The sequence below is a fragment of the Chamaea fasciata genome, unplaced genomic scaffold, assembly GCF_029207755.1.
Source record: "Chamaea fasciata isolate MVZ Bird 193981 ecotype frontalis unplaced genomic scaffold, bChaFas1.0.hap1 SCAF_2, whole genome shotgun sequence".
NCBI lineage: Eukaryota > Metazoa > Chordata > Aves > Passeriformes > Sylviidae > Chamaea > Chamaea fasciata.
This window is the reverse complement of record NW_027094087.1, coordinates 107,525,631-107,539,118: the sequence shown is the minus strand read 5'-3', so window position 1 is coordinate 107,539,118 and position 13,488 is coordinate 107,525,631. Positions and strand designations below refer to the sequence as shown.

General features: G+C 37.6%; 1 protein-coding gene and 1 long non-coding RNA gene across 2 annotated transcripts in view; both read left to right on the top strand.

Moving 5' to 3' along the window:
* Nucleotides 1-4,398, top strand: part of CFAP47 (cilia and flagella associated protein 47) — a 263,998-nt gene extending 259,600 nt beyond the window's left edge. The window contains exon 64 of the mRNA XM_066176999.1: nt 4,129-4,398. Within this exon, the coding sequence (XP_066033096.1) occupies nt 4,129-4,350 (222 nt within the window). The 3' untranslated portion in view covers nt 4,351-4,398. The remainder of the gene's footprint in view (nt 1-4,128) is intronic.
* Nucleotides 4,399-11,301: 6,903 nt separating this feature from the next.
* Nucleotides 11,302-13,247, top strand: LOC136286118 (uncharacterized). Its single transcript, XR_010719775.1, has 3 exons — nt 11,302-11,376; nt 11,476-11,510; nt 13,003-13,247. It is a non-coding gene; the product is annotated as an uncharacterized lncRNA (long non-coding RNA).
* The last annotated feature ends 241 nt before the right edge of the window (nt 13,248-13,488 follow it).

Sequence of the window (13,488 nt, the reverse complement as noted above, 5' to 3'; positions counted from 1 at the left end):
TGCTTTTGAGGCAAATAAACATTGCTTGTAAATCAAATACTCAATCATAATTCTATGGTCAGATGTGGATGACCTTTGAAAGTCTCTCTTCCTCCTCTCCACCATTCCAGAAAAGTCTGAAACTGTGATGATCTGTGTTCTCCTTTGCTGTGACATGTCTCACCTGGAAACCCAAAGCAGCAGTTTGGAGGCACTTGCTTGAATTTTGAAGATGATAAATTTGCTCTTGCTGCAGTTTTCATATTGCTTAGAATAATTACAGAAGTTAAGCTTTACAGACTTGTCCCAGAAAAAAATGCTTATGGCTTGTGCAGCTAATATTGTGCCCTTGGAAGGGCAAATTAAGTATTGTAGTAAAATAGACATTTGTGTTTGCCTAAGATTGACTGAAAATTACTTAAATTTAGGTTGCCTTGAAAATTCTGATTTCTGGGTGGTTCTAATGCTAAACAAAGAACCCAAGTTACGTTGGCTGTTACAGTAAGTTTTCCATGTGTGTGACACTCATTTCCCCTTTGGCAGAAAATGCTGAGCTTACATTACAGAACAGTAGGGTTTTTTTCACTTAATAAATATATAAATGCACCACTTTTTCTGGATGATTGTCTCCAGTAGTCTTGGATGATGGCACATGATTTACAATAGGTGAACAACCATAGTTCGAGATTAAATATTAGGGTGGAGTTGCCATGTCTCCTGGTACAGAACACCTGACACAGCAACAGAATGGACAGCTTTATTCGACAAGTCAAGCCATAACCCTTTTTTTTTTTTTTTTTTTTATTGGACACACAATCCAGGATATTTCTAGGGCAAACAGGAAATTAACAAGAGGTTATTACTATCCAGAAGTCTGTATCTATTGTTTGATGCTGATGATAAGTGAAGTTGAGAGATGGCATAGCCCACCATTTTTGTTTAAATCCCACTGTTACTAATACTGTAGACAATCGAGTCACAATGTGTATGGATTTCATGAACAAATTTTTTTTTTTTTTTGTAACTTGCTACTCAGTTTAAATCACTGGCTGAAACACCTTTCATATCTTTTCTCTGACCTTGAAATAATCCATGAGACTTGCACACAGTGAATATGACCCTGAGGTTAAATTACCTTTAAACTAAATTGTTCATCTGCTTTATTAAAGAAAGATAAACTATTTAATTTTTACTGAAGTTAATAAAATAATGAGTTAACTTTGGAGAGCCACTTACTTCTCTTATATGACAGCTTTATCTTTGGACGTAAGATACTGATGCTGGTTCATGTCACACCTGCTTTTTGCTGGCTTTTACCTTTTCAGACAGTAGAGTTATAAGTTCATTTCACAGTATTAAATAAGGTTGAGAATAAAGATGAATTAATCTCCCTGTTTTACAGAGAATAATATTCAATTTAAATGAGATTTTGATTTTTGTAGGATAGTAATGAAAATTTTGAAAAACTATGCATGCATGGTGAAATATCTACTGAGGTCTCATTTACTAATTATACTGGAGTAAGGTGAGTCATTCAGCAGAGACCATGTAAAATCAGTACTGCAAATTTTCAAGTAGAGGTTTCTTTTAAAATACACAGCAAAGAACCCTCATCTATTTTTTCACCATTGGTGCAGAAAAGTATAATTCAGTTGCCAAAATGCTGGTTATAACTACAATATGACTATATGATGATGGTATTTAGGAGCTGTAAGTGTATGCAGTGTATCTGTGAAATAATGTAAATGCTATATAAGTGCACAGCAGAGAACAAAGCCTGAGCCAAAGAGTTTATGGTTTAATGTTCTGAAACTTCTTTTTTGTTGAATATCTGCATTATAAATTCAAAACTGCTTGCAATGATACTCCTTAAATATAATTTATCACTGAACAGGGTAGTAATTAGAATGGTAGGAAGAAACATAGGATAACAAAGATAAACTTAATAAATTCAAGCGTTTTCAGTGGCAAGTATAAAACTGAGGTAGCAAAACTTAGTAAAGTCGAAGAAACATTTTACCATGCTTTTTTTCCCTCTTCTGTATGTTGCTGTAAATATGGGATGACTCCATAGAAAGTTGGAGGTGGAGAAGGTTCACTGTGGATTTTGTAGTGCTTTACCTAGACCATAATTAAATGGCAGAATGCAATCAATAACAAGACAAATAAACACACTGTGGGTTGGAAGTGGTTGATAGCATTTATGATGTGTGAAAATCTGTCACAATATGTGTGGGTATTGTGGCACCTCTCTACAGGCCAAATCTGGCTGGGGTACTGACACGGCCAGCAGCAGAGCAGGGGCAGAGGGCTCACACTGGAATAAGCCACTAATCCAGCTGTGTCAGAAGAATCCAACTGTGACTGTCGAATGAGAGAAAGACTCATGAGCTCTGAGGATTGACTGTGGCACAGTTTTCCAGAGCAATTTGAGAGCATATCACCCTTTCTGACCTTTTGTTTCTCAGATGAAGAATGACACTGGTGTTTAGGTGTGACGTTTCTATCTACAATAGATTGTTCTAAGGATTAAGTTAGTTGTAAATGGGAGATGAATTCCACGAAGTACAAATTCTGTAATGACAAAACTGTGTGACCGGAAGCAGCAGAGAAAGGTGACCCTATGAGCTGTGTCCCTGGAGTTCAACACAGCAGGAGAGCACCAAAAACCTGTTCTGGAACCAGCACAGCTGTGTGATTGCACTGCTGTGTCCTGTGGAAAGGCAGACCTTGGGAATTTGGAAATACCTCTCATTTCACGTGACTCTCCTGCTCTGAGACTTCAAAGTCAGAGAGTCTGATATGTTCTGTGTACCGTGTTCATGCTCTGTGTTCTGTATAAAAGCCAAATTTCACTTGTATGAGTATATTTTAATAGACTTTAATAGACATATTTTTACTCATTCTTCCTCTATTAGTTTTATCTCAGAGGGAGAAAAAAAAAGCCCTAAACGTAAAACCTGGGATTTTGAGTCACTAAGTGTGAGGGAATTGATGACAGTCTATGCCTAGAGTGGGCCTGCAATGCTTTCTCATTTTGCAGAGTACAAAGCTGGACATAATGACACATCATTTGAGATTTTTTAATACCTTCTTGATTTGTAATATTTCTGTTGTTAGTTTGCAGCTTTGGTTTTTTTTGGTTTTTTGTTTTTTGTTTTTTTTTTTTTTTTTTTTTTTTTTTTTTTTTTTGTTGTTGTTTTTGTTTTTGTTTTTGTTTTTGTTTTTTTTTTAAAAGAAAAAGAGGATAGAAAACTAAAGCCCAGGAATTTAACCTTTTCTAGATGCAATGACAGGAAAGTGCTAGAGACTTGGAATAAAGACCTGCTTTCAAAAATGAAGGTGATACATTATGAGAGGAAAATGATTGGAAGAGCTGTAAAAACTACACATGAGTTTTTAACAACCAAAATTCTGTTTCAGAACAAAATAATCACGGGTGGTAGACAGCAGTATACCCTAATATTCACAGAAATGAAAGTCCTTAAGCATGGATAGGTGGGATGTGTAGTAAGAATCAGGGCCATGTACTCAGAAAGAATCAAGTATTCAAGCACTACAAGACATGACGTGGAAACATATGTTCCATTCCTGGAGACCAGTTATAAACCGAGAGCAAATGAAGAGTGTCATTTTCAATCCACATAAATGTGCCTCAAACTAGAGATTCCAACACGAAGCTTCAATTCTCTTGTGCATACTCTGAATCCTTTCCTCTTAGTTTTGTTCATTGTTTTAATGTGAAAATCCCACCGTTTGATAATACCATTGTTACCGATGATAGAGCTGCAAGTGAATCCTACAGTGTAAACATGAGGCATTTATGTTGTAGTATGGAATAGTTACTTTTGAAAAACATACAGAGCTCTTTGAAAAACATGCAGACATCTGGGATTTTTAAATAAATAAGGAATTTTAGATCAGCCAGAGAAGGTAAATTTCTCATCTTTGTTATGCCTGGTTCTGATAAAGCTGAATGTGGTTTCAGGTCTCTGTTCCAGGAGTGCAATTCTCATTCTGTGTTATTCCAGAGCATTACACGGAAAAGGACAAATATCTTTTGAAATCAATGTTGCATCTTAAATCACTGACAAATTTTCAAGGTATTTGACCATTAATATTTTTTTTTCCTTTCTCTGTTATTTTCAGACACAATCAATGCAGTGGACATATGTGATCAATGGACTTCCTCCACAGACTGTACCACCTACAGTGGCAGCAAAAGTAGTTTGCACCAGCAGCTACACAGAATCATCCACAGTCCGACAGCGCAATTTTGTACGTGAAAATCTGAAACCTATAACCACTGGAGCATCCTCACCAATCAAAGGAGCACCTTTGGTCCTTAGGAGGAAACAGAGAAGTTTATAATCTGCTTTTTTTTTTTTTTTTTTTTTTTTTTTTTTTTTTTTTTTTTTTTTTTGTGAGAGAACAAATAAATTCTGCAGATAAAAAGAAAATATGGTTTGTTAAATTTTTTTAAACAGTTATGGTACACATGGATTGTATGTTCTGTATGGAAGATTCAAGGCACCTGAGCCCTAGTAATATTCCTGTTTTTCTATAAGGGATTTTGGATGCCTATCAGTTTATTTATGCCATACAGATGTCAGCAAGTTCAGAGAAAGAACTTTGAGTTTAAAAAAGTATATCTGAACATTGGGTAACTCAAATTAATGCTTTGCCTTCTAAAGGATGTTGGTTTAATAAGACTGTAATAGGAAGTTTCAGTGAACATTCTGTGTGATGTTCAGCACATTACACCCATGCAAACCAAGCAAGAAAAAACAATCCCTGTTCTCTTCCACAAGAAAAATTCTTACCTTTTCTTGCTTTGGCAAATTTCATTAATTAGGACATCTTTGCTGTGTATAAAATAACAATCTTATTTTATTCATCCCATAAAGTTTCAAATCTTTGATAATTATACACAGCACAGAAGTGAAATACAATGTCCTGCTGCAGTAATTTTATGTCAGGTGTATTTTATGGACTGCTTTAGAATATTAGCTTATAGAAGACTATGAGAAGTCAGTGAGGAATGAAGACAGATTTTCCTTTTTTTCTTAGAATAAACAAATCGGAGGTACTATCCCTAGTGTGTTTCTATTTCCATTCTTTAGATGGGAATTCAGGCTTTCTTTGCTCTTGATATAATGTGGAAAATTAGATCTATGCTTTGTAAGATCATTGGATGGGTAACTCCTGACTCCTTTCTTCAATGAGGTTGTTTCTCCTGATTTTACTAACAGAAGATAAATTGGAGTTGTGCCTTTATTTTGATGGCAAAATGTACTTTGAGAAAAAGATGGCTTGGCACAGATTAAGTGCCTCCTTGGCTCCAGTTCAGAATGAGCATCACTGCTCAGGAATGGGGAGTCTGAGAACAACCTATGTAGGTCAGTGCAAATGAGCGCCAATAAAACCCTTTTACCACAATGTGCTTGAGGATTTTGTTTATGCCACACATTTTTAGAGAAGCTATTACAGAAAATGTTGGGAACACGTAAAACAGCAATGGTGCTTTTTAATACCTCCTTCTAAATGCAGGGTGCCCCATTTTGGTCAGAAATCAGGTAATCTGAAGTGAGAATAAAATCAGCTTTTTAAATTCAGTGCACAACGCTGGAAAGATACCGTCCATAGTGATATCTCTGGAAGACATTGAGAAAGAAGCTGTTGTAATATTTATCTTAAATGCTGCTGAGACCACAAATGCAGCTGGATTTCATAGAAAGGCTCTGTCTGCATATATAAATGAAGCAAGTGTTTCTCTGACCCTAAGAAATCAGAATTTATGGATCAGCAGTGGTTTCACAACTAATGATCAGTGTTCTGGAAATATTTCATTGACATCTTTTTGTAAAACCTTTTTTATCCTTGTTTCACTCCTTTTACGTTATGCTTTCCTATTTAAAATGGCACTTTTTTGCAAGATGCACAAAATTTTGTAATTCTCCCAGAAATGGATTAGCAGGTGGTATAGAGGTGAATCACTTAAAAATTAAATGGTGCTTACTCCAGAAATGTTATGCCCAATTTATTTGCCTGCACTTGCTGCTATAAGTAGTAGATTTCAAATTCTGTCATACATCTAAACATTTTAAACATCCATGGGAAAATCTGCAATAAAATAGTACCAGAGGGCTGTTTTCAAAGGAACCATTTACATTATCTATTTTAAAAAGGATGAATGCATAAATCTGTGCTTACAGGACAAAATTATGTGAGGGGTTTTTTTTTCAATGTGTACAAGGTCATATCTCACCTATGCAAGATATCCCATTGTCAGTTAAATTTGGACCTAAGATTAAAAATGCATTTTTCTAATTTCTTAAAGTTTAAAATGAACTAAGCATATTTCTTCTGATATTAAGAATAGACTTGTAAAGATGATTTTTAAAAAGACCATTTTAGCTGTGTGGTTGTAGCATACAGTGTTTTACATAATATCTGACTGCATTTATGGATTACAATGACTATATAAACTGTTAAAAATAAATTAATTTTTGCTTCTTAGCTTGATAATTTTCACCTCCATCACAGAGGTGACTGCATTATTTGTAATGCAAGGAATAATTTCAAGTCTATCTCTTAAGATACAGTTTCTAAGCAGCAGCACTGGAAGATTTCCAGAATGATAACTTGTATTCATTACTTTCTTCCTCCTTTTTACTAGAATTACTGAGCCATTTCGAAAATATTAGCGTTTCAAGTCCTGGAAGGAGGGGTCTCTCATAGGAAAAGATTACAAAAGTCTGGGAGTTTTTACTTAAAGATTTCACTTGAAAGCTTTCGGAAAGCTCACCATTAAATGTGAGATTCAGAAGAGCTGGGCTAGCTGCTCACCATCACTCTGCACCCTAAAAATGTAATCTGCAGAGGAATTCGGCTCTAAACACAATTGTTGCAGTCAAGGCTCAGGTCTGGAAAAGAAAGCAGCCCAAATCATTTAGCTTTGAATTAATTCTAAATTACTATTCATTATCATAAAAGGCAATGGGAGAGAATGAACACAGCCTCGAGTTATGGCTTTTGAAGATGCCCTCATAATTTTTTCTGTGCCCTCATGTCACATCAGAACAGCCATGATCAGAAACCAGTAGGAAAAAAACCTTAAAACTTTGTTTCTCCACATTAGAATACCCATCAGGATCCTTTTCTTCTGAAAAGGATGAAAAAATGAGTTTTCCTCTTCACATTAATCTGTGCAGGCACAGCAGAATCTCAGGGAAATGAGGAGGTACTGGTTATTACTGTAAACAACAGCTCCTGATTTCTCAATACTAATATCAGTTAGTGATCTAAAATTACTTCTGACCCCAGTTACATGTTTTGATTCATAGAGATACCTATTTGATAAACCACAAGTTTTTCAAAGTCAACATGGCATTTATGGCCAAATGTTTTAATCACAGTCTTACATGCCCCACACGGGTCAGCTGTGCACTGCTTGTTAGTGGCTTAGCAGAAATGCTGGTTGTCTAAAAAGTGTAGTCACCACGTGTTTATTTATATTTCTTCCTCCCTTCTCTCTCTATGCCTCACTATAATGATCAATCTATCAGAGTAATTAAACCAAGGACTAAAACTTTATGAGGCAACATTGTTGTGTAACACAGAACTTGGGAATGAGGTCTACATTTAAATTTGTTACAATGCAGTGGAGCTTTTGCAGCTGTTGAGCTCCTGGTTTTATATGACACGTCCAGCAGTGGGGACAATCTGCCCTGGGGGGCTGCAGCACTGTACAATCAGAGCAGTGGCTTCAAAGCACCACAAAGCAATCGACCTTTTAATTGTTTGCTGTTTGGCTGAGCTTTATTTGGCACAGTGCACACAGGAGAATGACAGGAGGGTAACGTGCAGATGTCATTAGGATGGCTGCCATTAGCAGCTCAGCTTGGAGAGGGTTCTGCACAGATTTCAGTAATGCTTTTCCTACTCATGTCTGGCTCACCATGGGATCAATGACACTTGAAGGCTGTTTTATACCTGATCTCTCTCACAAGATATAAAAAGGTTTGGAAGTATCAAAACCATCCATCAAAAATAATGGGAGCCAGACATTAAGTCCTGTGCCAGTGCAGGTTTAGTTTGAGTCAGGAGAATGGGGAGATAAAGGCTGCTGTAAGCACAGGAGGCAATCACAATCAGGTAAAGAGCCCACGGGGGCACGGTGCCCTCTATCCATTCCTGCTGCAAGGAAAGGGATTCTTTCCATGCGGCTCTTTGGGACTGAAGCCAGGTTAGCAGAGGACAAAATGCTGAACCAACAATGCTCTTACTTTGGTGAAATGCCACGGCAGCAGCCAAATCTGAGTATGCACTTTACTCTTTCATCCCAAACCCAAACTACCAGAAGAAATAGAAAGTTCTGACTCACCCTGCACATAGCAAACATTGGGGAAAATATTGCTGTATATTAATAGATATTCCTAGGAGGAAGGCTTAATATTTAGAATAAGAGAGAAAATCCCTGGCTTTGCCTTACTATTTATTTGCTTGTGAGGCATTTCATAATTTTATTTCTCCCTGCAGTGACTGCTCATTCTAAAATAAATGACTGAACAGTACTTTACTGCTGACACAGATCACAGTTTGTTGCTAATGGAATGTTAACTGCTTTTTAAGTGACTCTGAATAAACCTACTGATCCATACAAGATTCATCTAAAAAGGAATCCAATTCATCTACCAGCTTTTCTGCTTCCACTGTCATGAAACATATTTTTCTGCAGTTTACGTTACTGCAGTTATTGTAATATTGGTAGTTTCAGATTTCCTGTAGTAGGATATTTCGTATTTTGAGACCATGGCATGATGACAGTGTGGTGAAGTCATGGCAGGAATTGATGCCAAGGTCACTTCACAGAAACGTGTCTAAAAATCAGTGCTTGATGGGTACAGAAATAAAGACATGGGGCAAGGACAGTCTTTGATCTTTTATTTCTCTCATTATTCCATTATTAACTTCCTTTCTGCAAAGTACACAGGTTATCCTGGTAAAAAATTAAATAAACCTGGAAACCTGGTAACTCACTGCTCATCCCACCATAGCGCTACACATCAGGTGCCACCAAACCAGTCTGGCACAAGTCTTAAATGACAAAATAAAATCAGAGGTATCAAGAAGGGTAAGGCAACAGAGCAAAATCCTTCCACTTATTAAATGGATTAGTTAATTAATGTTGATGTTATTCAGATGAGATGCAATTTACCAATCTGTATGAAAATCAAAGGCCCACTTTTCCTATACACTGTAACAGGTATCCAGATTGCCTTTGCTGTAGCCCACAGACCTGATATTATCTGTGTGAGGTGGGAAGGGTGGCTGTGACCTGACTCCACATCTTCTTCAGTCCTCAGTGTTTGCATAAATATAACACTGAAGTGCAAAATACACATTTCAAATCAATCAAACATGCACTTGTTGTTAAAAAAATGCACAAAGAACAACAAAAAACCCCCACAAAACCAAAAAACAAACAAACAAAAAGACAGAAGAAACAATTTCCTCCACCCACACACCCACAAGCTTCTTTAAATGAAGCATCTTAGAAGACAAGTTTCAATTTTGAAGAAACTAGCCTAAAAAAAGAAAGATTCCTGATGATCTCTCAATAAACCAACTGATGTTAAACAGACTTCAGTGTGAGGCGTGAAACTTTCACATTCTTTGATGAGTATAGAATGCATTTTTCTGATATTGTTTAGGTTTAAGTATCATAGAATAGTTTGGGTTGGAAGGGACATTTTAAAGTCATCTAGTCTAACTCCCCTTTGATGAACAGGGACGTCTTCAACCAGGTAAGTTTGCTCACAGCCCCATTTAACCTGACCTTGAATGTTTCCAGGTGCAGACATCTGCCACCTCTCTGCACAGCCTGTTCTGGTATTTCACCACCTTCTTTGTAAAAGATTTCTTCCCCTTTACCTAGTCTAAATCTCTTTTAATTCAAAACCAATACCCCTTGTCCCATTAAAAAGTCTGTCCCCATCTTTCACGTAAGTACTTTCAGAACTGAAAGGCTTCACTAAGGTCTCCCTGGAGCCTTTTCCATGTGGAACAGCTCCATCTCCTCAGCCTTTCTGTAGCTGAAAAATGTTTCATTCCTCTGATCATTTTTGTGGCCCTCCTCCACACTCACAGCAACATGTCTATGTCTCTCCTGAGAACTCCAGAGCTGGACAATCAACCAATTGCCCCATAAATATCATGACTGATACCTGGGATACAGCATTTAGAGTACTGGGGACTCCTGTCAACAATCTGAAACATTTCTGACTGTTTAATATCAATGGAGAAAACAAACCCAAAACCACTGTGTCAACAAATTGTACTGCCAGAATACTAACTCCATTTAGGAATAGCTCTCTGCAGTGTGTGCTATATTACAGAGTTAACAAATACATATATAAAGTAAGAATAAAATAGTGATTATTTTTATTCCTTGAAATGTAAAATAAATGTATATTTGTGTAACTGCACTTGGAAAGTCAAGCTGAATGTGCAGGCAGTCAGGTGTGTGCTTCTGAATTCAGAGCATATGTGTGAATATTGGGTTAAATATATGGGAAATATGTGAACAGCACTGACTCAGCAGCCTTGCATTGCTCCTGGCATAAACTGCTGCATTCAAATGTAAAACTTTTTACTTTAAAATGCTTTTCTGAGCCATGCAGCCACATAACTAGTGTTAATTGGTACTTCCATTTATCATTGTCTTATTTCTGTCCTAATATTTGCTATTTAAAAAAGTAAGTAAATGAAAAAAAAGGGGAAAAAAAGCCAACATCAAACCAAAAATAAGGCTACCCTGCCTAGGTCTGAGCCTTCCTGTGCTCAGCTACCAGTTACTCTTTTTGAAGCAGTTCCTATTGAACCTGAATCTAAATTACACAGAGGAGAGAGTGTGAAGGCGAGACAGAGACAGTCAAGCTCACAGCTACAAAATTAAATCCTCATGGTAAAGAAATCCTATTGTATAGAAATATTTTCTAAGGATACTTCCTTTCCATTAGAGAACAGTATCTACACACAGTGGCTGAGATCCCTGCCACGTGAGGAATTAACTGCTAGGTGACATGTCACTGTACTGAAACAAAAATCAGCTGCAGAAACATTGGAGTAGCTCATTAAAAAAAACGTCATTAATTAGGGATTCAACATCTGTAAGAGCTGTTTGGTCACTTGCAAGTCGCAGAAGTCAAAGCCCCCGAGTTCCACGGCGGGAGGTGGCTGGAATTAGGAACACCCCCATGCTCCTCCCTCAGACCATGAGGACAAAAGGCTGCCCTGGAGCTGCTTGGAGTTCCCTCCTCTCACCTTCCCCTTGTGCTGTGAGGCTTCAACTGCCAACATCAGCTGCAGTGTTGAAGGCAGAACTGTGCTGCTGTAAGTAAGGGAACAGCTGGGAGATATTGCCACTGGGGGTCCCATGGCTTTAAATATAATCAATCCATGGTCTGATATAATCCTTATCTTAACTTTCAGAGCAGGCTGCAAATTATCTCTGCACCTTCCCCCAGGTTTGTATTAAAAGGAATAAATTACAAAGAGGAGATTTGCATTTAGCTTGCTTAGCTTGCTCATGAGAGCTGATAGTGAATTGTGATGTTGCTCTTGGAAGGTTTTACCCATCATCTAGTGCATTGAGAATGATGGTTGAGTGAAGTTCCTATCACTTTTCAAAATGTAAAAGAAAATAAATTACTTGATTATGAACAGAGAGGATCAACAACCAAATCAGATAGGTAGATTATCAGTGTCTGAATTAATGAATTAAAAGCAGCATGAAGAAGAAAAAATATAAATGTAATGGCCTCACTAGAATTATTTGAGAAGAGAAAGTTTGTAAGTGAGGAATAATTCCACCTTAAAGAAAGTAGGACAAGTCGACTGGCACAGAAGACTGACAAGGTTATGGGGGATTATTTAAACTAAAAACAGGAGGAAAAAAATCCAGCAGGTGTTGAGGAACATTTGAGCCAGTAACAGACATCTGCCAGGACTGTCAACCCTAGGACAGTATCTCTGTCACAGTGTAAGAAGTATGAAAAATAATGATAAAACTAGAGGAAGGAACAGTGCAGATTCCAGCAGTCCATCAAGGAAAATCAGCCAAAGAAATTGTCCAACAATAAAAAAATGAATACCAAACAGTTCAAAGAGAACTGATAGAAAGAAACAAAATAAAAACCGTGTCACCAAGGAACAGCACCTTGAGATGACTGTTGTAATTCTGGCTGTAAAGTAGAGAAGACAGAATATTCCTTAAGTGCAGTGCAATGCCATGGCAGTTCCATAAAAATAGAGAGAGTGCTTGGCAGGGAGGAGGCCAGTGAGGAGAACCAGGAAGGATGAGGGTGCAAGAACCAATGGCTCCCAAAAGGGAAAACACATTAAGTGTGACACCACCAGCTGCTGGCTCAGAAGAAACCATACTGCACTCAAAATGTTGAAGAGATGCAATTAAAAGAACAAATGCTTCCCCTCCCCATTCCATCAAACACATCTCTATCGGATAAACTTTTATCAATATCTTTGATAGACTACAGACAGGGTGCTAAGAAGAAATAAAAAATCCATCTCTCAAAAAAATTTTACAGCATTTGGTTAATTTGCAGTAAGTATGCAATGTAATTAAAGCCCATGTCAGGATCAACTTAGCAAGGCCATATCTTGGCACACTATATAGCTATGTCTATGAAAAGTAGTTGAAGAGCACTGAAAATGTACCATTTTTAATATAGTCCAAAGGTAACATAAAAAAACCCTCTGGTGTTGAACTTGTGAGCAGATAATAATCATCATTTAAATAAGTGAAAAAAAGAGAACTCTCCACTCTGCAATGTTGAGTAAAACCTGAAGAAGCCACAGAGCGCAGAAAGCCACCACAGTACTGACACAAATGCCTCTTTCCATCCCTCACTGTTCTCATTTATAAACATCACTTGGATCTAAACATTAGCATGTAAATCCACCAACTCTGACATATTGCTTTGCTTCTTCCCGAGGCAGAAACATCTCTTTGAGGAAGATGCACAGGGGAACAGAAAGTTAACCAATAGTTTCCAAACTCACACATGTCCAGCCAGCAGTGATATGTGGGGGTGGTGAGATCACACAGCCCCAGCTTTGGGCTGGAAGAAGACAAGCAGCTGCTGCTGAAGGGCTCTGACTGGATGATGAAGAATTTGGCCTTCTCTGGGAAAAACGTTCAAGAGTATAAATTCGGGAACCCAGTAGCAGTTGCAATCCAAAATGAAACAACTCCAAAACATCTGGCATTGATTATGTGGCTTCCAGTTAATTACTCTAGGAACTAATTAATGTGCCTAGTGGAGATGATCATCAGCTGTGGGTACCAGAGAGGTCTACATGCCTGGAGTCATCTTGCAGTTGTTTCTGCTTAAGGGGGGTGCAGATCACAGGTATGGTTTCACATGAGAGGAAAGAAGTGAAACCACCCTGGAGTTTGTCAGAATTTAGTACCCAGACTTCTGT